The 27,148-nt window shown below is 45.7% G+C and overlaps 1 protein-coding gene across 1 annotated transcript; it reads left to right on the top strand.

The window, feature by feature from the left end:
• Positions 1-7,360: 7,360 nt before the first annotated feature.
• Positions 7,361-26,203, top strand: LOC141050041 (olfactory receptor 6B2-like). Its single transcript, XM_073546876.1, has 3 exons — positions 7,361-7,494; positions 12,336-12,354; positions 25,286-26,203. The coding sequence occupies exons 1-3, from the start codon at positions 7,361-7,363 to the stop codon at positions 26,201-26,203; spliced, it is 1,071 nt and encodes a 356-aa protein (XP_073402977.1).
• Positions 26,204-27,148: the final 945 nt, after the last annotated feature.

Below are 27,148 nucleotides of genomic sequence, written 5' to 3'. Positions count from 1 at the left end.
TCCAGTCTCTCTCTCCATTCGTTACAACTCACCTAACTACAATCTTTAATCTCTCCCTCTCCTTGGGAAATTTACCCTCTGCCTTCAAACACTTTATCATTACTCCATTATTAAAGAAACCCGCTCTCAACCCATCCTGCACAAACAACTACAGACTAGTCTCCAATCTCCCCTTCATCCCTAAATTCTTGGAGCACCTGGTCTACTCCTGCCTTACCCATTGCCTCTCCACTCACTCCCTCCTAGACCATTCACAGTCTGGCTTTCTCCTCCTGCATTCAACAGAAAAAGCACTCATCAATGTGACCAATTACCTTCTAACAGTAAAATGTAACAGTGACAACTCTCTGCTCATTCTGATGTTGATAAACCTCTCTGTAGCTTATAAACATTGTTGATCACCATCTCCTACTCTCTAGGCTCCAGTCACTAGGCATTAAGGATACTGCTCTCTCCTGGTTCTCTTTCTATCTTTCTGACCGGTCCTTCAGTGTTTCGTTCACTGGCTCCACTTCATCTCCTCTTTCTCTCACTGTTGGAGTACCTCAGGGCTCAGTCCTTGGCCCCCTTCTCTTATCTCTTTACACGGCCCCAATTTGACAGACCATCAGCAGATTTGGCTTTCAGTACCATCGTTATGCTCATGACACACAACTATACACATCATCCCATGACCTTACCCCTGCTGTACTATGGAGCGCCAGTGACTGTCTGTCTCCAGTCTCCAACATCATGCCCGTTCTCTATCTGAAACTCAGCCTTTTCAAAACTGAACTTCTTCTGCTCCCACTGTCTGCTACCTCCCTAAATCTGACATTTCCCCCTCCAAAGGTAGCACCATAATAATACCTCGGCAGCAGACGTGCTGTCTGGGTTCTATGTTTGACACTAATCTCTCCCTCACCTCCCATATACAATCTCTTTCCTGCTCTTGCGGCTTACTCTTAAAGAACATCTCTATAATCCTCCATTTTCTCGCCATGGAAACAAAAAAAAACCCTCACTATCACCCTGTTCCACTCCCCCTTGGACTACTGTAGTGCTCTATTAATTGGCCTCCCCTCACTCAACATTCCCCTCTCCAGTCCATCCTTAATGCAGCAGCTTGGGTCATCCCACAGGCCAATCCAGAGCTATCACATCACCAGAACAGGAGACGTCAGACCACCAATAGGAAGAAGCCACATCACGTATATGCTCAGTAGGATGAATTCCAGACTTAGACTCCAGAGCGTCCAGTTGCCGCTGCCAATCGCTGGTTATCATAGACCTGGATGGAGAGCCAGCTTTGAGCAGGGGGTTGGACCAGATGGCCCAGGAGGTCCCTTCCATCTCTACGATTCTATGATTTTAACCAAGTGAATAGCACGAGCCTGAGCAAGATGCGTCTATGCTCAGCAGCACCCGCAGTGGCCGAAGCTGAATAGGAGACTGCAGAGACAGATAAGGCTTAGGATCTACCCCGTGCAATGGGAGAATGCCAGTGCCTAACATTACACCCCGCTAGCATCCTCACGGCGATGCTCACCACGCTCGAAAGCCGTAATAAGCTGGGGGTCACAAATGTCCTCTATAGACTCCCAGGTCCTATGCTCAGGCCCATGACCCTTCCAGTCCACCAAAATAATTTTTTTGCTGTGCACCACCTTGGACAATGGCATTGACCTCAAAATTGTCTGAAGATGTATCCGAGCTCCCAGCAGGAGTCCCAGAAGACCAAGTCATATAAACTGGTTTTAACAGATCACATGGAAGGTGTCGATGATGTTCAAATGTGGTGGAAGGCTGAGGCAATAAATTACAGGATTCACCTGTTCAAGGAGCTTGAAAGGACCTAGGTAGTGGGGAGTAAACATAGAGGACTTTACATGCTGCCTCATGTTACGAGCAGATAACCACATCAAATAACCAGGGGCAAAGACTGGAGCAGGACGACAACACGTGTCAGCAAAGGTCATTAATCTCTCCTTAGAGTCTTGAATTGCATACTGTGTGTGATCCCAGATGGCACGAGCCTTCATTGTCCAATCCTCCACCCTAGAGTCAAAAGATGAGATGGGCATGGGCACCGGAACATGAGGATGTTGCCCATAATTAAGGAGAAACAGAGTCTGTCCCGTAAAGTCAGAAATGGCATTATTCAAGGCAAACTCCACCCAAGGCAGCAGGGATGACCAGTTGTCTTGTCTGGTGGACACAAAATGCCAGAGATATGTGACCAGCATCTGATTGGTCCTCTACACCACTCCATTCGTCTCCGGATGGTACGCAGAGGCTAAATTAGGCTCAATACTAAGTAGATTACAGAGCTCCCTCCAAAATCGAGATGCGAACTGGGGACCGCGATCACTGACAATCTTTTCAGGAATCCCATGCAAGGCCACCAATGCTCGTGCAGAAGGTAAGCGTGGAAGGTGGACCAAATGCCCAATTTTAGAAAAATGATCCGAGAAGACACAGATGACTGTATTATTACAGGACGTCGGCAGGTCCACAATGAAGTCCATCCCAACCATCTCCCAGGGCCTGTCCACTACTGGCAAAGGATAAAGCAAGCCCGTGGGTCTCTGCTTGGATGACCGATTCCTGGCACATGAGACACAGGCTTGCACATAATCCCATATGTCCCGCGCCATCCGAGGCCACCAATACAACCTCACCTGTAACTTAGCAGTCCTTTTGGTGCCGAAATGACCATCCAATTTGGACATTTATGCCCACGATAGAACCTCCAGCTGCAGATTAGGGGAAACATAGGACTTGCCAGGAGGTACCAGCTCTAATGACACCGGAGCCACTGTCCGAAGACTAGATTCCCTGTCGTGAGAAGAGACATGGCTCGTCCCCATCCTCGGACGAGACAACAAAACGGGATAGAGCATCAGCACGTAAGTTCTTGTCCTCGGAAAGAAAATGGATAGGGAAATTAAACCGGTAGAAGAACAAGGACCATCTGGCCTGGCAAGAGATCAGTTGTTGAGCTGTCTGGAGACACCAAAGGTTCTTATGGTCCGTAAATACCATAAAGGGATGCTGAGCTCTCTCCAAAAAATTTCTACAATCTGCAAAGGCCAACCTCATGGGGAGCAGTTCCCTGTCATCGATGGAATAATTCCTCTCTGCTGGAGAAAATGTCTTGGAGGAAAAGAAACTAGGATGTTTCCGACCCTGAGCATCCTTTTGATATAGGACTGCTCCAGCCCCAATGGAGGAGGCATCCACCTCCAAGATAAAAGTTTTATCAACATCGGAATGATGCAGAACTGCCGCCTTGGCGAAATGGGCCTTAAGGGAGGTAAATGCCTTGGAAAAATCCACTCACCACTGCTTAGGATTACCTCCTTTCTTGGTGAGGGCTACCAAGGGAGACGCCAGAGTGGAGAAGTGGGGAATGAACTGGCAGTAATAGCTAATGAATCCCATAAAGCACTGCACCGCTTAAAGAGAGTGAATCTCCTGTCAGTTCAAAACTAACTCCAGCTTGGCAGGATCCATAATTAGGTCCTGGGTAGAAATTAAGTACCCCAGGAATGGTAGGGACTCCTGCTCAAACATAAACTTTTCGAGTTTGGCATAAAGGGAATTTGCGCGTAGAAGCTCAAATACCCTATAAACATCTCTATGATGAGAGTCAATATCTGGAGAATAGATTAAAATGTCATCCAGATATACTACCACAGATGTGGATAACATCTCCCGGAATATGTCATTCACAAAATCCCTGCAACCTATCAAAGAGCTCAGAGATTAGTGAAAAAGGATATTTATTTTTTACTGTGATAATTCAGACCCCTATAATCTATACAAGGGCGTAACTCCCCTTTCTTCTTTTGGATAAAATAGAAAACTGCCCCTGCCGGAGACAATGACTTTCCGATAAACCCCTTGGCCAAGTTCTCCCTGATTTACTCTGACATAGCCTCAGTCTCTGGGAGAGACAAAGGGTAGACATGACCTCGAGGAGGCTCTGCCCCCAGAATGAGGTCTATAGGACAATCATAGGGGCGATGAGGAGGAAGAGTCTCCACGGCCTTTTTGGAGAACACATCCGCAAACTGCCAGTAGTGCTTTTGTAGGGAAGTTAGATCTGTAGGGACCTCAGAGAACCCAATAAAAATTTGGGTCTGATGACACTGTCCTTCACATGTATTACTCCATCCTAGTATGCTCCCTGTTGGGATGCAACCAAGGTATACCCAAAAGTATCTCATCAATGCCCTCAGAGAGTAAAAGGAAAGAAATTCTCTCCTGATGTTTAGGGGACTCCATGAGGGTAAGGGGTATTGTCTGATGAGTAATTTGTTTAGTTAAGGCAGACCCATTAACTACCCGAATAGTGATTGGGCAATAGAGCCTCACCAAGGGAATTGCGTGTCGCAGGAGAAGATAAGAAATTACCCTCAATCGTGGAATCCACACAGGACTCAGCAGTGAGATTTGTCGCACCATAAGACAGGGAGACTTTAAATGTTATCTTGGAGGACAAGTCAACTGAGTCTAGTGATCCTCCTTTGATATCAACCTGACGCAGACATTTTCCCAGACGCTTGGGGCACTTATGGGTGTAGTGACCAGCTTGCCAACATGCAAAGCATGTCAGTTGGAAGCGTACCGGATGGGATTTAGATTTCACCAGGGAGAACTCCATGAGCTGCACCAGATTGCTCATTTGAGGAGGGGAATCCAAAGGATTGGTAAAGTTTGGGGTTAGTCGAATCCTTTGCCTACACTGGGCTCGCTCCAAACTTCGTTCTGTGTTCCAAAGATCAATGCAAGTCGAGATAGATATTAAACTCTCCAGTGTAGCTGGAATCTCCCTCATGGTAAAGCATCCTTTACGTGATTGGATAGGCATCAAGATCCCATCCAACCATTCCAACTTGGCAGCTAAGGTCCGAAATTGTATGGCAAACTGGCTGAGAATGAGCCCTGAGTTAACGCCAAAACTTGTAGCGTGGCACAATAGGTGACCTGAGGGCCTAGAAAGACCTGCTTCAGGGCACCCAGGAAGTGAGAGGCGCTCCGGACCACCTGGTCTTTACGCTCCAATAGCGGCGAAACCCACTCCAATGCCCTGTCTGACAACAGAGACACCACAAATCCCACTTTGGCCCATTTGAATGAGAAACGTGAGGCCAGTAGCTCTAGCTGAATCGAGATGGAAAATTGCTGCTAGTGAATAATGACGGATTACGCGGCGAGTACTAAATGCTTTACCCTGTTAAACAGCACAGGACTAGCATGTGAACAGAACTTGCACACAGAAACAAAACAGCTGCTCTGCAACAGAGCTGTGTCACACGTACACAGAAATGAAATAGATGCTCTGCACCTAAGCTGTGTCACTTGCACACAAAAATGGAACAGATGCTCTGAGCTTATTACCCTTACTAGGGTGATGCTTGCTCTGGAACTCTACTTCACACATGAAGAAACCAGTTGCTAAGCCAACGGCTAATTGCCCCTACTGATGCTAGCTGCCTGCCTACGTGTACAGTTCCAAGCTAGACAGACACATAACACTTGCAGACAGAGTGGTAGAGACTCCCCTCACATAGTCGTACATAAAGTGATACAAGCACGCCCACGGTCACCATTCGGTATCTTTTATACAAAAGGTTCCACATCAAACACTCACACCCATTCAGCCATAACATCACCAGAGCAGGAGACGTCAGACCGCCAATAGGAAGACGCCATATCACAGACATACTCAGTAGGGTGATTTCTGGACTTAGACTCCAGAGTGTCCGGACACCGCTGAAAATCGCTGGTTATCAAAGACTTGGCTGGAGAGCCAGCAGTAACTAAACGAATAGCACGAGCCTGAGCAAGGTGCTGGGACTGACGTTTTTGCTCAGCAGCACCTACAGTCGCTGAAGCTGAATGGGAGACTTCAGAGGCAGATGAGGCTTGGGATCTATGCTGTGCAGTGGGAGAATCCTGGTGCCTAACAGTGACTTTATCTTGTTTTATCCACACAACAAGACTAAATGAACGGCACCCCAAATATACCTATTGGCTCAGTAATTATCCGTGTACTACCAACACTGCTGGCAATTAAACCTGAATCTTCAAGTGCTCATCCAGAAAAAAACAATACTGACAGTCCATGTAAAAGAAGAAGGGATAGCATGCACCATAGAATCATAGAATCGTAGAGTTGGAAGGGACCTCCTGGGCCATCTGGTCCAACCCCCTGCTCAAAGCAGGATTCGCTAAATCATCCCAGTCAGATGTCTGTCCAGCCTCTGTTTGAAGACTTCCATTGAAGGAGAACTCACCACTTCTCGTGGCAGCCTGTTCCACTCATTGATCACTCTAACTGTCAAAAAGTTTTTTCTAATATCTAATCTGTGTCTCCTCCCATTCAGTTTCATCCCATTGCTTCTAGTCTTTCCTTGTGCAAATGAGAATAAAGTTGATCCTTCTACAATGTGACAGCCCTTTAGATATTTGTAGACAGCTATTAAGTCTCCTCTCAGTCTTCTCTTTTGCAAACTAAACATTCCCAAATCCTGCAACCTTTCCTCATAAGACAGGGTTTGCAGACCGGTCACCATTCTGGTCGCTCTTTTCTGAACTTGCTCCAGTTTGTTGATGTCTTTTTTAAAATGTGGTGCCCAAAACTGGACACAATATTCCAGATGAGGTCTGACCAAAGAGGAGTAGAGGGAAATAATGACTTCACGTGATCTAGACTGTATGCTTCTGTTAATACATCCTAGAATTGCATTTGCCTTTTTTGCTGCTGCATCACACTGTTGACTCATATTCAGTCTGTGATCTATTAGTATACCCAAGTCTTTTTCACATGTGCTGTCACTTAGCCCTATTCCTCCCACCAGTCTTCAAAAGTCTCCTATACTCACTTTCCCATTCTCCCGTTGAAGATGTTGAGAAATTCTGTATTAAAGATTAACTTTTGAAGATTGGTGAGTGCCGTCCTTCCTTCTTTTACATGGTTTATCTTGTTTTAGCTTCCTGTCAAAATTCATTCTGCGTACTACACCACTGTCGAACCCAGACAAGTGCGAAGATGTTGTGGGTTGGATGGCAGACAGATGCTCCAGTGTGTTGACAAGCAATACCACCAAGTCTTCCACACAGTCCAAGCTCAGTAGCCAGGAGTCTGGGCCTCTGTATCCTCAACCTGGTCCTCCTTCCTCCCCCATCAAGAGTACCAGGAAAAATATGACCCCAATGCTTGCCACTCTAAGGAACTGTTACATTCCATTGTAATTATTCCGGACTCTCACAGTGCACAGTTAAAGAGCATCAAGAAGAGGAGGAGTTCAGTGATGCACAAACGTTTGAGCACCCATGTCCTGGAGAAAGCCAGGTTTGTGAAAATTAATTCATGTCTGAAATGGTGGAGGATAATCGTGATGCACAGCTGCTATCAGGTCATCCTAAAATCGCAACTCAGAAAGAGGACCAGATTGATGAATTGGAAGATGATGTGGTTGATGATGAAGCCACTGATCCAACCTGGTAGGTGGCACAGCTAGTGATCACAGCAGTGCAGAGAGGGATGGATCCATAGCAATAAAACAGGTAAGAAGAGGTAGTGGCTTGACCAGAGGGAGAACCCGGTCAACTGTTCCACAGAGCCTTCCCCCCACTCGGCTAGATAACAGGCCAAGGGTGCATAGTTCCAAGTATGACATTTTTTTCTGAGAGTCCTTCAGACTAAACAATTGTACTTTGCAACATCTGCCATACCAAGCTGAGAAGAGGCAAGGACACTGCCAACTTGAGCACCACAAGCATGCAGAAGCACATGGCAGCCAAGCACACCAGTAAGTGGGCGAAATACCTGGGTACAAAATCTGTGTCTAAGGATGAAACCACTGCCCCTTCCCCTGTGTTATGGCCTTCCCAATCTGTCAAGGAAGCAGGCACTGATGCCTCCTGCCCACATCCTGTAGTTGTACAGACACAACTTTCAGTAACCTAGTCGAGTTCGTTGTTTCAGCACAGCGTTCATTTGTTCCTGACCCAGATGTTTCACAGGAAGCAGAAATATCCACCCACCAACTGGCCAAAACGCTAAACATTCACATTGCCAAATTGCTAGCCCTGGAAATGATGTCTTTTCGTCTTGTGGGAATTGAGTCTTTCCACGACCTCCTGGTGGTGGAAGTCCAACAGTACTCGATTCTCAGCCACCACTATTTTTCCGGATGTTCCGTCCCCACATTACATAAGCACTAGTGATGAGTGATCATGCTCACCACTACTCGGTACTCACCTGAGTATCGCTGTACTAACGGTACTCTGCAAGCACCAAGCATTTCCGGGATTATTCGGCGGGAGCTCGGGTCTCTACCAGGCAAGATTGGCCCTCTTTAGTTGCCAATCAACATGCAGGGATTGTCTGCCACACACTGTAATGCAACAGCCATCTTTGTTGTGGTATTACAGTGATTGGCTGGACGTACAGCATCATCAGGTCTATTAGGGACCTGCCACTGCCCTGCTCATCACAGTCACGTCTGGAATCAGACAGTGTAGGGAGAGCTGCGGCTGAGATAGGGAGAGATTTGTGCTTTTATTAGTTAGTGTGGGTATACCATTGTTGATTCCAGTAATTACGGGGTATATAGATTGCAGTGCTAGGTAGCAGGGTGATTATGTGCGTATATACACATCAGTGCAAGGTATGCAGGCACTGTATGTGGGCATATAGATATCATTGCATACATCAAAAGGGTCAATTACTTTCTGCTGCTGCTGCACTGTGCCTGTCTGCTCATACTTGTCTGAGCTCTTCTGTCCATCCGCCGGTCACCTGCCAGTGCCCATCTGTCTAACACCTGGTCCAGCTTGCACCTGCAAGTGCTTTTCTATTCCTCAGCCGGTCCCATCAGCACCCGTGGTTCCAGAGTCCCTACAGTGCCTGCCTGCATTTTTAATCCCTCTTTTGGGATGTAGCAGCTTGCCCAAAGTACTAGGCCAGCTGCCACCTTCTGTAGGTCAGTGATAGAGTAGCACCTGGTGCCACATCTTTGTCCCTCCTTGGGTCACAATTTTTGCCTGCTGCCACTTGTGTGAGTAGGGATTTCGTAGGCCACCTATATACTCCCCTTCTGTGGCTACGAAACAGTGATTCCACCACTGAATGAGTATGAAAGCAGGTAGAGGTGTTGCACGTGTTATCAGGGCTCCCAGCAAAGGAGGCCTACACCGATCCCTCACCAACCTCTTCTTACTGTGACGTTCAATTGAAAGCTGTGAATGCTGTCCCGGACGCTGATAACTCATGCCTGGATGATTGCTGCAGTGTCATGCTAAAATCTGTACTGTGGGTGACTTGAGGCCACTTTCCTGGTGTCTGTCCCTCATTTGATGTGTTTTGGCAGCATTTGAGGCCGTTAAAAGGTGTTGTGCATGCGTTTGGTTTTGCCTCCCATTGACATGAATGGCGTTCGGTAATGTTTCTATGAACATTCGACAAATTAATCAGCCAATATTGTAAATTCGGTGAACGAAATCCAAACCAGACATTGAAATATTCGCTCATCTGTATCTATTATTTATTGGTCCTGTTTGTAAAAGATCCTATTTTAAAGATCCCATATGTGATGTACAATGTCTACAAGATATGATGTTTTCGGTTGGAACGTTCTAGAAAAATCCGGCATTCTATGACATTGCAAACTGCCAGCCTGGCAGTGGGGCTGCAGCCCCCTCTCCTCCCCTTCTGAGTTACATGGTACACTGTAGTAGTTTCCCTTCCCCCAAGTGTTATAAACCAGGAGACTTCCTGTTACACCATTTGGCTCCTCTCAGCCTCAGCTGAAGAAAAAAAAAAGTGAGGGAAAAAATTTTGTCTGAAACCAGGAGTTTTGAATAAAACTATGAGAGTTTGTCCCGCAAAAACCATACACAGCAGAAATATAAAAATCATATTTTTGTGATAAGAGCGGTCCCAGCTTCGCTAAAGTGTCTCTTTCGAAGTTCTAACATGTCCAGAACCTGAGATATGATTTGCTCCCAAATAGAAGGTAGTACCTATGGCGTGCATGGTATTGTTTGATTCTATTCGGTAAATTACAACCATTGATACCACTGATGAGTCCATACTTTGGAACTCGCAGCTCTCCGGCGCCCCCTTACCCTCAGGTCAGTCAGGGAACTGCACCTAGGATAATTAGTCGCCGGACGGGCTGCCTGTTGTGAACCGGCAATTAGGCTTCTTCAGTAAGGGAATTATCAATGCTGTTGCCGCAGCCCCTCATTCAGCAATATAAGACCCTTCTGGACTGCCAGCAAGCCGCAATCACCGTACACAACGTGCTAAAGAGTCATGAACAACCGTGAGTGTACCTCTGTTTTTAATCCCTTTATTTTATATTTGTACCTGTATATATTTTATGTCTCAACTTTATAGCAACTTTTATCTGTAATCACTGCCCTACTTTTTCGGGGAATAAATGATTTAATATTTAGTTCTGTCTCCATGCTCTAAGAATCGAACTATACGCCTTTGTTAGATAATCGCTACTAATTTGTCGGGTTGGCTTCGAACCCCTCCCTTGAGTCTATAACTTAAGCGGAGAAACCAGGAGCTGGTAGCAGTACGTTGTGTACGATGATTGCGGCTTGCTGGCAGTCCAGAAGGGTCTTATATTGCTGAATGAGGGGCTGCGGCAACAGCATTGATAATTCCCTTACTGCAGAAGCCTAATTGCCGGTTCACAACAGGCAGCCCGTCCGGTGACTAATTATCCTAGGTGCAGTTCCCTGACTGACCTGAGGGTAAGGGGGGCGCCGGAGAGCTGCGAGTTCCAAAGTGGAACTGAGAAAGTGGGATATACATAAATCCCCACAGTACTTGGAAGATTGATAGCAGTGGTGGGGTATCCAAATTAAACCCCCCTGCGGCAAATTGTTAGAGCGAGATTAGCTTGCTGGATATTTTTGTCACATGGTGCCAGTGGTGGGATAACTAAGATAAGCCCCCACTGCGCCTGTGATAGCCGTGTGCCAGCAGTGTGTCTCGTCCCTCCGTCCGCTGATACACCTGTGTCAGTGGTGGGATCGTGACATAGTGGTGACACAGGGTCCGATGTCCGTCGCATTTTGGTGGAAGCGGGACCCCCGTTAGTCGTCCCCGTATCGGGCGAACAGCGGTGGGCTGTTCGTCACACCATAGTTCTTGTTAATTACTATTAGCTGGCACCCCAAAACTCAACAGATTCTACTTATACTGTATATCAGTTCTAATTGAAAGAATATAAGGATGAATAGAATTGTAGAATTCTGTTTTTTATCTTTTTTTCTTGTAGTAAATGACCTGAGTGATCTTGAGGACAATTATCTTTTTAGTGCCTCATTTTATTTTCTCATTAGACTGTTACGCAGGAGGTATGAAATGTAATAATAACTACCATTCCCTTCAGTCATCAGGGTATATATAGAGGTCCTCATAATCCATTATACGGCTGGTAATCACACATCATCCCACACGTTGCTTTGTTTGTGAATATTTTCTTTAATTTTGATAAATTATTCTAAATCTATTAAGAAAAGATGAATCTGCTTACGTTATTCTAATCAGTAGAAGATCATGGATGCACCTGATGTAAGTACAGAAACAGACCAGTAATTGTAACTTTTCTCAAATATTAATTTAACTTTTTTTGCATATACAGCATCTAAGAGATGAAGAGACACATTACTGTAAGAATGTAGATTTATTCTGTAGGTCGCCTCTCATTGTCTTCATTGGGTAGACTTGTTCAGTCACTAGTTTTGGAGATGGTGGAGCTGCAGAAAGACCTTCCAATAATCATCATTTTGTAAACTTGTTTTTTTCCCACACTTGATTCAAATTGCATTATTTCATTTTTCCACATTTGGTGATTTTTTTTCCAAGTGCAAACACTCCTAGAAAATGATTTCCCTAAACCTTCCTCGTATTTCAAGGGTTGCCAGTTAACAGTTTGGATCGTGATCTTCCCTCATCGACAGCTAGGTATAATCCACCCACATTAATTCTCTAAACCTTTATGCATTGCTTCCTTTTCAGTTGAGCGATTCTTGCAGATTTCAGACTTTAGAAGTAGATCTCCCCATGTCCACCATCACACTCCGCTATGGTCTTGCTTTGTGACAGTATTTTCTCCTCTCTACTTGTCTCTTTAGTTTTTGACCCTTCGGGTACATTCCCATACGCGAGAAAAAAAATGTTCCGATATCAGGACCGAAAAAATGGGCGAGTGTCATGCGAGTTCAATGCGATTTTTCTCACCTTGCATCCGTATGACATCCGTATGACTTGCGTATGCAATGTTTTTTTTTTCAGTCATTTACATCATCATTTACAGTGTTCTATGCCATAGAATGGTAAGGCATCTGTAAAAAACAGATGGCATACGGATGGTCGTACGCCGAGCAACTTTTTCTCGCACCCATTGACTTGCACTGGTGTAAGCATCGTTCCTATTCTGCTGTGTTCCGGACTTTGCCCTTACTGTTGCCCTTAAGCCTGGCTTCATTCGGCCATACTGGTTCCTGTGACATCACCGCCTGTTGGTCCTGCCCGCCGGGTTTAAATAGCTTTCCTGGACGTGACTACCTTGCTTGTATATCTCGTCCTGTACCTGATCTGCTAGCTGGGAGTTGCACGCTGTGCTACCTCCTTCCTTCCTTCTGAATCCACCTGGATTACCTGCTGCCTAACCGCCGCCGCCTGGACCTTCTGACGGTGTCTGCCTGAAGGCTCCTTCCAGCCCTGCCTCCACCGCTCACCGCTCCTACAGCACTCACGGTATGCGCTGAAGATCTTGACTGCTGTGTGCGTTTCACCTGAGAGACTTATCCCTGCTACCTTTACACATTCAGTATCAATTACCTAGTGACTTTCTCTGCCACTGCACTGTGCCCGAAGATTCCCCTCCCGCAAGGGAGAGGGCGAAGTGACTATCCTTGCCTGCATTCTTAAGACTTTGTCTGCTTACATCTACATAGTGCTGGTGTACAACTTGCTATCTACTGGACTGAGTTCTGCTGCTGTTACCACTGCTGTCATTGTCTGGCTCCGCCAGCACCTGTGCTGTTCTGTGCTGCTTGTTTAATACAAACTACTTTCACGTATACCTGTGTCTGTGACTCTATCATCTAGCCACTGTCTTCATAGAAACCTACTATACATCATTACAGGATATACAAGCCACCAATATGGAGACCGCAGGTGTAGAGTCCCTGGAGAAACGTGTAAGCAAGCAACTTGCTTTGATACGGCAGGATGTGGCAGGCATTAGGACCCAGCTGGACACACTGGAGCAACGTATCGAACACAACGCCGGGGCAGCAGAGGCACAGTTGCAATGACTGGCAAATCGGATTACGGCGCTGGAACAAGCAGCTCCTCTTCAGGGTGATCGTGTTCTGGCGTTGGAGCAAGCGATTCCTATGCAGCTCGATCGGATTGCTGCTCTGGAACAGGCCCCAGCCGCGCAGGTAGCAGGTGCTGCCCGGGATACTACACCGACCTTCCCGAAGCTTCCACCCTTCCGGTTCGCTGGTGAGAGGGATAAATTCCGAGGATTTTTGAACCAGTGCCGGATCTTCTTTGCTGCTCATGCCCCACAGTTCACTACTGAACGCTCCAAAGTTCTGACTATAGTCATGCTGCTGTCTGGTAAGGCGCTCGCGTGGGCCAACCCTTTGATTGAGACCGACGACCCCCTGCTTAACTCTATGGACAATTTCATTGCCGCAATGACGCAGATGTTTGATGACCCGAACCGAGCTAATACTGCTGAGACGACGCTGCTGACCCTTCGGCAGGGGAAGCGTTCGGTGCTGGAGTATGCATTGGACTTCCGTAGATGGGCTTTAGACACCACCTGGAACGGGGCAGCCAAGCAGGCCATCTTCCGCAGGGGATTGTCTACGGCAGTTAAGGATGAACTGGCACGCGGGGACTCGCCCGTGCTTCTTGGGGACTTCATCAATCACTGCATCCGCATTGACAATCGACTCTCCGAGCGCAGACAGGAGCGCTGGTCTGATCTACGGTTTAATAACACTGTTCCGTTCTCTTCTCCCTCCAGAGATGTCACCAGCAGGAGGAATCCCGAGCCCGAGCCCGAACCGATGCAGGTGGATGCCATACGTAGAAATCCTCCTGATGCCCGCAAGGAGCATCGCTTTAAGGAAAACCTGTGCTTCTACTGCGGGGGGACCGGTCACTTCATCTCCGAGTGTCCAGTCAGGAGACGTAAGACGGCTGCAGCTATCATTGATTGTAACTCCGAGGCGGGGGAGTCCTGCGTCCTAGATCTGAACAATTCGGGGGGCAGAGACAATCAGAGAGACCTGGACTTTGCCGATATGAATTCGCTGGCATCTCTTCCATTGAACGCAGTGGTGATCTCGATGACATCCGTCGTTTCCTCCTACTTCGCTACTAAGAAGAATTCCCACTATTACCTATCCTTGAGGGTCTGCTTCCAGGGTCGGTGTGTCGAGAGCGCCGCCATGTTGGACTCCGGGGCCAGTGGGAACTTCATGGATATCGCGTTTGCAAGGAAGCATGGAATCAGGGCACTGAAGAGGGAGTCGTCAGTCTTGATGGAGACAGTAGACGGGTCGCCACTTACATCTGGACCGGTAACCATGGAGACTGAGTCGGTGAAGGTATGCATTGGAGAGGAACATGTGGAACATTTGTCCTTTTTACTAATATCTTCTCCTCACTTCCCTATTATCCTGGGGTTACCTTGGCTCCAGGTTCAGAATCCTCGCATCAACTGGGAGACCAGGGAAGTGCAGTTCCCTCCAAGTTCTAACAGCAACCCCGCTATTCCTAAGGTCGCTGCTATCCCCAAGGTAGTAGCTACGACTGAGGAACAATTACCACCGGAGTATCAGGATCTGGCAGAGGTATGTGACAAGAAGAGGGCAGATATGTTACCTCCCCACCGGCCTTATGATTGCCCGATAGAACTGGTATCTGGGGCGGAGATCCCATTCGGGCGTATTTACCCTTTGTCTGGTCCTGAATTAAAGGCCTTGAAGGACTTCATCGACGGGAATCTCGCCAAGGGCTTCATCCGACCGTCTACTTCTCCTGCAGGTGCACCAATCTTCTTCGTGAAGAAAAAGGACGGGGGTCTGCGTCCTTGCATGGACTACCGTGATTTAAACAAGGTAACGGTCATGAATCGGCACCCGCTACCCTTAATCTCTGAACTACTGGAGAGGGTGAAGCAGGCTAAGATATTCACCAAACTGGATCTTCGGGGAGCCTACAATCTCGTGAGAATTCGGTCTGGAGATGAGTGGAAGACGGCCTTCCGCTGTCGTTATGGACACTTCGAGTCACGGGTCATGCCGTTCGGACTACGAAATGCTCCTGCAACCTTTCAGCATTTTGTTAATGACATTTTCCGAGATGTGCTTGATGTATTTATGGTTGTGTATCTCGATGACATTTTAATCTTTTCCAGTGATCTCGAGGAACATCGGCTCCACGTGAGGACAGTGCTGCAACGCCTGCTGCATAACCATCTTTACATCAAATTGGAGAAATGCGAGTTCCACAGGGCAACAGTGCAGTTCCTCGGTTATGTTATCTCTCCACAGGGTCTCCAGATGGACAATCAAAAGACCAGAGCGATCCAGGAGTGGCCAGCGCCTGGATCGGTGAAAGAAGTTCAGAGGTTTGTGGGATTCGCCAACTTCTATAGGCGCTTCATCCGTAACTTCTCTGAGATTGTGGCACCCATCACCCAACTGACTAAGAAGGGGAACCGTTCCGGTGGACTCCGCAAGCCCAGGAGGCGTTCACACGGCTGAAGGACAAATTTGTGTCGGCTCCCATCTTAAGACATCCAGACCCAGACCTGAGCTTTACTCTTGAGGTGGACGCATCGGATGTCGCCATCGGCGCAGTGTTGTCACAGAGAGGAGGTGAGAAGGCAGTTCTTCATCCTTGTGCCTTTCTTTCTCAGAAGCTATCCCCGGCGCAGAAGAACTATGACGTAGGGAACAAGGAGTTACTGGCGATTGTGACGGCATTCAAGGAGTGGAGACACTTGCTGCTGGGGTCCTCAACTCCGATTACAGTTCTTACCGACCACCGGAACTTGGAGTTCATGCAGTCCGTAAGATGTTTGAACCCACGTCAGGCACGTTGGAGCTTGTTTCTAAACCAATTCAACTTCATCATCTCCTACAGGTCGGGGGCACGGAATGGTAAGGCAGATGCGCTATCTAGGATTGCTGCTCCTGAGGAAGTGATTGAGTCGTCTCCTAGTACTGTTGTGTCTCCCGCTCATTTCATCTCTGCAATCCATCATCAGGATCTTCTGTCTGAGATCAAAGCAGCATACGCAGCAGATCCGTTGCTAAGGCAACCTACCCCCGAAGTAAGCCTAAAATTCAGTGGAGGAGTGTGGTTACAGGAGAATCGGCTGTATGTACCAGAGGTGACAAGACTTGAAGTCCTCCGACTGATCCATGATTCTAAGATTGGGGGACATCGTGGAATAATGAAGACCCAAGAGTTCCTGGCTCAGTACTTCTGGTGGCCTTCGTACCGGAAGGACGTGGAGGGATACGTGTCATCCTGCGAGGTATGTGCTCGGTTCAAGACGCCTCGTGCGTCGCCTTCCGGGTTGTTACAACCCTTGCCTATACCATCTCGTCCCTGGAGATCCATCTCAATGGACTTTATTGTTGAACTACCGGTCTCCAAGGGTAAGAACACCATTCTAGTGGTCGTGGACCGCCTCACTAAGGCAGCACACTTTATCCCTTGCGCTGGATTACCCACAGCAAAACAGACTGCAGACTTGTTATTCAAGAGGTGGTCCGTCTGCACGGGGTCCCGGATGAGGTGATCTCGGATCGTGGGGTGCAGTTCACGTCTAGGTTCTGGAGGTGTTTCTGCGCGGCTCTGGATATTAGAGTAAGTCTGTCTTCGGCTTACCATCCACAGACCAATGGACAGACGGAACGTACGAATCAGACCCTGGAGCAGTACCTCCGTTGCTACTTAAGTCATCTGCAGGACGATTGGGTAGATCTGCTTCCCCTGGCAGAGTTTACATATAACAACTCGCAGCACTCCTCGACTAAGCAGTCACCGTTCTTTGCTAATCAGGGTTACCACCCAAGCATCTTGCCGCAGTTCCCCAAGGAGGCTGAAGTGCCTGCTGTGTCTGACCATCTTTCCTTCTTACAGCAGAATTTGGAAGCTCTAAAGACCACCTTGACGACAGCGCAGGAGAGGTATAAGAGAGCAGCAGATCGTACCAGGAGGCCGGCTCCGGTGTATAGGGTGGGAGATACGGTCTGGTTGTCTACCAAGAATCTGAGGGTGAGGGCACCGACTGTCAAGCTTGGACAGAAGTTTGTAGGGCCATACAAGATCGTGGCTCTAGTGAATTCGGTAGCGGTGCGTCTGAAATTGCCCCCTGCCTGGAAGGTTCACCCGGTGTTCCATGTTTCCCTACTAAAGCCAGTTGTACCAAATTCCTTCCCAGGGCGTACTTCCTCTCCTCCAGCTCCAGTGTTCGTTGATGGACATGAACAATATGTCGTGGAGAAGATTCTGGATTCACGGATCTTCAGAAGGAAGCTTCAATACCTGGTCAAGTGGCAAGGATACTCTGTCGAGGAGAATTCCTGGGAACCGGTGGAGAATATCTGTGCTCCGCGGCTGCTGGAGCAGTTTCATCTAAGGTACCCGGACAAGCCTGGTCGAAGATTGTCCGGAGGACATTCTTTAAGGGGGGAATAATGTAAGCATCGTTCCTATTCTGCTGTGTTCCGGACTTTGCCCTTACTGTTGCCCTTAAGCCTGGCTTCATTCGGCCATACTGGTTCCTGTGACATCACCGCCTGTTGGTCCCGCCCGCCGGGTTTAAATAGCTTTCCTGGACGTGACTACCTTGCTTGTATATCTCGTCCTGTACCTGATCTGCTAGCTGGGAGTTGCACGCTGTGCTACCTCCTTCCTTCCTTCTGAATCCACCTGGATTACCTGCTGCCTAACCGCCGCCGCCTGGACCTTCTGACGGTGTCTGCCTGAAGGCTCCTTCCAGCCCTGCCTCCACCGCTCACCGCTCCTACAGCACTCACGGTATGCGCTGAAGATCTTGACTGCTGTGTGCGTTTCACCTGAGAGACTTATCCCTGCTACCTTTACACATTCAGTATCAATTACCTAGTGACTTTCTCTGCCACTGCACTGTGCCCGAAGATTCCCCTCCCGCAAGGGAGAGGGCGAAGTGACTATCCTTGCCTGCATTCTTAAGACTTTGTCTGCTTACATCTACATAGTGCTGGTGTACAACTTGCTATCTACTGGACTGAGTTCTGCTGCTGTTACCACTGCTGTCATTGTCTGGCTCCGCCAGCACCTGTGCTGTTCTGTGCTGCTTGTTTAATACAAACTACTTTCACGTATACCTGTGTCTGTGACTCTATCATCTAGCCACTGTCTTCATAGAAACCTACTATACATCATTACAACTGGCGAGTCTCGTCCGAGATACGCAGCGATACACAGCATGCTGTGATTTTTTTCTCAGTACGATTTGAACTGAGAAAAAAATTGCAGATGAGATGTTACTTATTGAATAACATTGGACAGAATGCAATCTGGTTTTTTTTTTCGGATGGCACTCATCCGTTTTTCTCACACATGACCATGAGCCCTTCTCGTGAAGCTCCAGCTTTGTTACGATTTAGTCAAAGATAAAGACATGGAGCCAACAAAGTATCAAGCCAGTAAATAACGTGGTGCCATAAATGTATGTCCCCGGTATTGTGATATTTCTACATATTTCCCATAAGGGATGGGGGATTTGGTCTAGAATCACTGCGTTGAGAAACATGTGATGGTATCTCCGCAGTGTTGGATGTTGATCTCCATGAGTTCATTCATCCTCATTTTTCTCAGTCTTCTACTAGACATTGCTCCTAATGGCCAGTTTACTACTCCACACTGATGAGGGGCAATACCCCGAAACAGCTGTCTGTGGATTTATACCATTTTTGGCATAGGTGTTTTCCTTCATTGGAGACTGCCCTTCCCGTGGTTGTTCCTTCCCGGGGAAAGACCTGGCTGGTCATTGCTTGCGTTGAGAAACATGTGATGGTGTCTCCGCGGCTTGTGTTTTGCATATTTCCCATAAGGGATGGGGGCTTTGCTCTCGAATCACTGCATTGAGAAACATGTGGTGGTGTCTCCGCAGTGTTGGATGTTGATCTCCATGAGTTCATTCATCCTCATTTTTCATAGTCTTCTACTAGACATTGCTCCTACTGGCCAGTTTCCTACTCCATACTGATGAGGGGCAATACCCCGAAACAGCTGTCTGTGGATGGATACCATGTTTTGGCATAGGTGGTTTCCTTCATTGGAGACTGCCCTTCCCGTGGTTGTTCCTTCCCGGGGAAAGACCTGGCTAGTCATTGCTTGCATTGAGAAACATGTGATGGTGTCTCCGCGGCTTATATATTTGCATGTTTTACATATTTCCCATAAGGGATGGGAGCAATGCTCTAGAATCACTGCGTTGAGAAACACGTGATGTGTCTTCGCAGTGTCGGATGTTGATCTCCATGAGTTCATTCATCCTCATTTTTCCCGGTATTGTGATGTCACTGTCAGATTTGTAGTATACCTGTTTGGTTGTAGTTTGGGTTAAATATGACAGATATCTTAAACGAAAAACAAAAACCTCTTTGACCTATATTGTAATCGCTTATGTCTACAAACTATTGATATGTTGACTAGAGATGAGCGAACTTGATTGGGTGAGGGGTTATTCGGCAAGCTATAGCACTTACCGAATAAGCCACAGCGAGAACCCGACATTCTGGATCACTCCAGATTATCAGCTGTCCGGCTCCGCAGCACCATGTGTAGCGGTTGTGTGACAGTCACGACACATGCATGGAGAGCCTGTTTGTTTGGCTCTCCATGCATGTATTGTGATTGTCACACAGCCGCGACACATGCAGCTGCGGAGCCGGACAGCTGATAATCTGGAGCAATCCTGGAAGCAGCTTATTTTGTAAGCGCCATAGCTTGCCGAATAATCCCTTACCCGATCAAACTCGCTCATCTCTAAATGTTGACCACTGTATTAAAAAGAATAAAACTAAACATAGCTAAAAATCGAGCTGTAAAGATGAATCTATCTTTAAATATAATGAAGGGATTATATAAGATTTTTTTGTTGCCTCTTGTGCTTTTTTGTCTCTAATCTTTGTCTTTCAGTCAATGATCTAATGGAGATAGTGACGGTGTCCGTGTGATAACTTGGAAGGTTATTGCCATCTCCAAGTTCCTATCCCAATATGTGGTAGGTGTTATAAAAAAACCCTCCAATTAGAAATGTATTATAGTTCTCCTGATAACTTATGTCACTTACCTCATGTGCAGGGCAATGCAGTAGCTTAGGTATCCACTCATATAGTGACAGTTATTAATGATCGTAACCATTGATACCTAAGCTGCCACAATGACCTGACGTGGGATAAAAGACAGAGTGAATCAGAAGAACTAGTCTACATTTCTAATTTGCTTATACTATTATCCCTACAAAAACTTTATATTGGGTAAGGAGCTTAGAAACGGGAATACCCTTTTAGTACAATAATGCCTGTGTTGCCTGAGCATCTTCCTCATAAAAGAGTGCATAGTAGAATTAGGCTAGGGTCACACGAGGGTATAAAAAATCTGTTGATTTTCATTTAGAAAGATGGGACAATTTTTCCCTCATCCATCCATATATAATCCGCTTTTTTTTTTCATTTAGCAGCTGTTAATCATTTACAGGACAATTTTCAGTTTCCCGTCTTACAGAATTACAATGTATCCAGAGAAATCAGATGTCAAAATGATGGTCCGATTGGCATCCAACTCTTCTCTCGCACCTATCTGATTTCGGAGTGAAATTACAGCATGCTGACATTATTTTTGTCAAACTGAGAAAAAAACTCAGATCTTCACTTCCTCATTGACTAACATTGGTCTAAGTGCAATCCTTCATTTATCGTGTTGCCCTAGCCCGCGTTATGCGGTCTTTGGAACGAGCACTTGGTAGTAATTTACTTACGCGACATATTACCCTTCATCCAACATGTGTGGTTGTTCTCTCCATAATTTCTTATAGAGAGAGTGGAAGAAAGGAACGTCCATCTGAATAATCTGACAGCTTTATAATGTTGGCATCTCTCAGGCTAAACCTTTATCCTTGAGCAAATTTAGTTGGTGTCAGTTAGATCCAAAATCTTTTTATTGGTGTGAGTCATTATGTCTACAGGTGCTTCTCACAAAATTACAATATCATCAAAAAGTTCATTTGTTTCAGTTTTTCAATAAAAAAAGTGACTCTCCTCTATTCTATAGAGTCATTACACACAGAGTGATCTATTTCACGCGTTTTTTTCTGTTTATGTTGATGATTATGGCTTACAGCCAATGAAAACCCAAAAGTCATGATCTCATAAGTTAGAATACTTTATAACACCAGATTGAAAAATGATTTTAAAATTCGAAATGTTGGTCTATTGAAATGTATGGTCAGTAATTGCACGCAATACTTGGTCAGGCTCCTTCTGCATCAATTACTGCTTCAATGCGGCGTGGCATGGAGGTGATCAGCCTGTGGCACTGCTGAGGGGTTATGGAAGCCCAGGTTGCTTTAATAGCAGCCTTCAGCTCATCTGCATTGTGGGATCTGGTGTCTCTCATCTTCCTCTTGACAAGGTCAGGCAAGTTTGCTGCCAATCATGCACAGTGATACAGTTGTTTGTAAACCAGGTATTAGAACTTTTGGCAGTGTGGACAGGGGCCAAGTCCTGCTGGAGAATTATATTTCCATCTCCAAAAGACTTTTTGGCAGAGTGAAGCATGAAGTGCTCTAAAATTTCCTGGTAGACGGCTGCGCTGACTTTGGTCTTGATAAAAAAAAAAAACAGTGGTCCTACACCAGCAGATGACATGGCTCAACAAACCATCAATGATTGTGGAGACTTCTCACTAGACCTCCAGCAGCTTGGATTGTGGCCTCTCCACTCTTTCTCCAGACTCAGGGACCTTGCTTTCCAAATGAAATGTAAAATTTACTTTCATCTGAAAACAACACCTTGAACCACTGACCACAGTACTGCTCTTTTTCTCCTTGGCCCAGATAAGACGCTTCTGGCATTGTCTATTTTTCATGAGTGGCTGACACAAGGATTTCACCACTTGTAGACAATGTCCTGGAGATGTCTGTGTGTGGTGGCTCTTGAAGTAATGACTCCTGCAGCAGTCCACTCCTTGTGAATCTCCCCAAAATATTTGAACGTATTTTTCTTAATTCTTTCAAGGCTGCGGTTATCCCGGTTGCTTGTGCACCTTTTTCTACCACACTTTTTCCTTCCACTCAACTTTCCATTAATATACTTGGATAGAGCACTCTGTGAACAGCCAGTTTCTTTAGCAATGACCTTTTGTGGCTTCCCCTCCTTGTGGAGTGTGTCAGTGACTGCCTTCTGGAAATCTGTAAAGACAGTAGACTTCTCCATGATTGTGGAGCTACTGAAACAGACTAAGGGACCTTTTTAAATGCTTAGGAAGCCTTTGCAGGTGTTTTTCGTTAATTGTTCTAATTTACTGAGTTAATGACTTTTGGGTTTTCATTAGTGTTGAGCATTCCGATACCGCAAGTATCGGGTATCGGCCGATACTTGCTGTATCGGAATTCCGATACCGACTTCCGATATTTTTTCAATATCGGAAGTCGGCATCGGAATCGGAAGTTCAAAGTTGATTGACAGCCTGACGTCATCATGATGCGCGGTGTGTGCGCATCATGATGCGCCGTCATTTCGGGCCTTCCGGGGGTCTCTGCCGGCCTGCCGGGGGGCTGTGTGGACTGCCCGGGGTCTGTACCGGCCTGCCGGGGGGCTGTGCCGGCCTGCCGGTGGTCTGTGCACCCTGTGGGGGTCTGTACCGGCCTGCCGGGGGGGCTGTGCCGGCCTGCCGGTGGTCTGTGCACCCTGTGGGGGTCTGTACCGGCCTGCCGGGGGGCTGTGCCGGCCTGCCGGGGGGCTGTGCTGATGTCCGGGGGTCTGTGCAAGCATCGTCCGATGGGACTACAAGTCCCATCTGGCGATGCCTGCTACCATGACAGTGATTGACACATTAGCCAATGATGGGACAGTAGTAGTCCCATCATCCGGCTAATGTGTTAAATGTTAAAAAAAAAAAAAAAAAATACTACATACATACTACATGCATGCTACATACATACTACATGCTACATACATACTACATACATACCACATACATACTACATACATACTACATACATACTACATACATACCACATATATACATACATACTACATACATAACACATATATACTACATGCATGCTACATACATACTACATGCTACATATATACTACATACATACTACATACATACATACTACATATATACTACATGCATGCTACATACATACTACATGCTACATACATACCACATATATACTACATACATACTACATACAATACATTCATACAATACATACATACATGTGTGGGAATTTCCCACGCAGCAATGGCATAAAGTGAGACTAGGGACTTTTTTTTTTTTAAGTGGCGGAGGAATACAGTGCGGAAGGATACCTACCTTCCGTCATTGGATTCCTGCAGCCCGTAGAGAATGGCAGCAACAGCTGATGCTGCAGTTCTCTACCCAAGATCGTCGTGGGACACACTCGTGGACTGCTTCAGATCGTGGGTGAGTATTTTTGTGGTTTGTTATGTTAATATTTATTCCGTAAAAGACAATGGCTTCGGGGAACAATGTGACAAGTATTGGTAAGTATGTTACTCTATGTTATATGTACTGTATGTCTATGTATGTATTGTATGAATGTATTGTATGTAGTATGTATGTAGTATATATGTGGTATGTATGTAGCATGTAGTATGTATGTAGTATGTATGTAGCATGCATGTAGCATGCAGTATGTATGTAGCATGCATGTAGTATATATGTAGTATGTATGTAGCATGTAGTATGTATGTAGTATGTATGTGGTATGTATGTAGCATGTAGTATGTATGTAGCATGTAGTATGTATGTAGTATGTATGTAGCATATATGTAGTATGCATGTAGCATGTAGTATATATGTAGCATGTACTATGTATGTAGTATGTATGTGGTATGTATGTAGCATGTAGCATGTATGTAGCATGCAGTATGTATGTAGTATATATTTAGTATGTATGTAGCATGTAGTATATATGTAGTATGCATGTTGCATGCATGTAGTATATATGTAGTATGTATGTTGCATGTAGTATATATGTAGTATGCATGTTGCATGCATGTAGTATATATGTAGTATGTATGTTGCATGTAGTATATATGTAGTATAAATGTAGCATGTATGTAGTATGTAGTATGAATGTAGCATGTATGTAGTATGCATGTTGTATGTATGTAGCATGTATGTAGCATGTAATTTTTTATTTTTTATTTTTTTGTACATTCAACACATTAGCCGGATGATGGGACTACTACTGTCCCATCATTGGCTAATGTGTCAATCACTGTCATGGTAGCAGGCATCGCCCGATGGGACTTGTAGTCCCATCGGACGATGCCTGCACAGACCCCCGAAGCCTGCACAGCCCCCCGGCAGGCCGGCACAGCCCCCCGGCAGGCCGGCACAGCCCCCCGGAGCCTGCACAGCCCCCCGGCAGGCCGGCACAGCCCCCCGGCAGGCCGGCACAGCCCACCGGAGCCTGCACAGCCCCCCGGCAGGCCGGCACAGACCACCGGAGCCTGCACAGGCCCCCTGGCAGGCCGGCACAGCCCCCCGAAAGGCCCGTACAGACCCCAGAGAGGCTGTACAAGGGAAAAACAGGATTTTTCTTATTCCGATACCGGAAGTCCCATAGACTTGAATGGGACTTCCGGTATCGAAATCGGCGATACCGATACTTTTTTTTAAGATCGGCCGATCCATTCCGATCCGATACTTTGAAGTATCGGACGGTATCGCTCAACTCTAGTTTTCATTGGCTGTAAGCCATAATCATCAACATTAATAGAAATATACACTTGAGTTACATCACTCTGTGTGTAATGACTCTATAGAATACATGAGTTTCACTTTTTGTTTTGAAGAGCTGAAATAAACTAACTTTTTGATGATATTCTAATTTTGAGAGAAGCACCTATTTATGACTCTTGACAGATACTGAATAATGTTCCATCTTTTCTTCTTTCATTTTAAACATAGGGAAAAAATATTACTATAGTCACAGTTTTTTTTCTAGTAGGATTTCAAGCAAGCAAAAGTTTGGGAACTTTACTATTCTACGTGTTCCTGGTGGTTTACTGTGGGACAATATGTGGGAATCTCCTGATCATCACCCTGGTGTCCACCAGCAGGAACCTCCACACTCCAATGTACTTCTTCATCTCTCAATTAGCTATCGGTGACATCTTGTTGACCACAAATATTGTTCCTAAGATGCTTCAACTCATTTTATACAGTGGGTGGACCATTACTTTTATTGGTTGTATCACCCAACTTTATATGTTTTGTTCCTCAGAAGCATTTGAATGTCTTCTCCTCGCAGTGATGTCTTATGATAGATATGTGGCCATCTGTAATCCCCTCCGTTACGCGTCTATAATGACAAAAACTTTTTGTATGAAACTGGCCTTCATTTCTTGGAGTTTTGGATTCTCCATTTCAGTCCCTACAACTGTTGTAACAGCATTGTTAACATTTTGTGGACCCAATATAATTGACCATTTTTACTGTGATATGAATCCTCTACTGAACATTGCCTGTTCCGACACAATCATTGTTTATCTCGAAATCACCTTATTGGGTGTTCCCACTATAGTGATTCCAACCATAATAATAATAGCATCATACACCAAGATTATTGTTGCCATATTAAGGATGCCATCCAATACTGGCAGACAGAAAGCCTTCTCCACCTGTAGCTCCCACCTCACTGTGGTCTCCATATTCTACTGGACAATGTTCAGCGTTTATGTTTTCCCAACAAAAGGACAACCATCAGCCATCAGTAAAATGATATCACTGCTATATACTGTGTTTACTCCTTTCATCAATCCTATAATATACAGTTTTAAGAACAAAAAAATAAGTAAAGCTGTAAAAAAAATTATTTTCATGTAATTTTTTTGTATTGACCAAAATCTATAGAATTATTTGGATTCTTTGCATCTACAGAATTAGTGTCAGGGTTGCCTACTGTACAAAATTTCCATGACAATCTGTAAAAATAGGACTCTTTTTGCATAGGCCAATACAAAATTTGACATGTGCATGATTTTTTTGAAGTTGAAGAAACAAATGGCTTGCAAAAGTATTCACCACACCTTGGCATTTTTCAAGTTTTGCTACCACCCAACCTGGAATTTCATATTTTTTTAGGGTTTGCCTCAGTTCATGTAAAGAGAATGCCTACAACTATGAACATTGTTTTATTTTTACTGTGAAGAAAACAATAAATAGGAATAAAATCTGAAAATTCAGGATCCATAAATATTCACCACCCTAAAGTCAGCAACTTGTAGAGCCTCTTTTTTTATGCAATTCGAGATGCAAGTCACTTTCGATTAGTCTCTATGAGCTTTCGACATCTAGCTACTGGGATTTTTGCCCATTCCTCAAGGCAAAACTGCTCCAGCTCCTTCAGATTAGACATTTCCTCTGGTGAACAGAAATCTTCAAGTCTGACCATATATTTTCAATTAAATTAAGGTCTAGGCTTTGACCAGGCCACTCTAGAACATTTACATATTTACCCTTAAACTCAAGTGTTGCTTTAGTAGTATACTTTGGTTCATTGTCTTGTTGGAAGGTTAAACCTCCATCCTAGTCTCAAATCAATGACAAACAGGTTTTGGTCAAGAATATCCCTGCATTTCACATCATCCATCTTCCCTTTGACTCAGATCATTTTGTCTTTCACTGCTGATGAAAAACATCTCCACATCACGATGTTGCCACCACCATGTTTCACTGTGTGGATAGTGTTAATGGGGTAATGAGCTTTGCTAGTTTAGCACAAGACATAGAGTTTACCTTGGTGGCCAAAAGTTCAATTTTAGTCTCATA

This window comes from Dendrobates tinctorius, unplaced genomic scaffold (assembly GCF_039654945.1).
Source record: "Dendrobates tinctorius isolate UK_male_01 unplaced genomic scaffold, ASM3965494v1 ptg000151l, whole genome shotgun sequence".
Taxonomy (NCBI): domain Eukaryota; kingdom Metazoa; phylum Chordata; class Amphibia; order Anura; family Dendrobatidae; genus Dendrobates; species Dendrobates tinctorius.
Note: the sequence above shows the minus strand (reverse complement) of the source record. Positions and strands in the feature narration are given on the sequence as shown.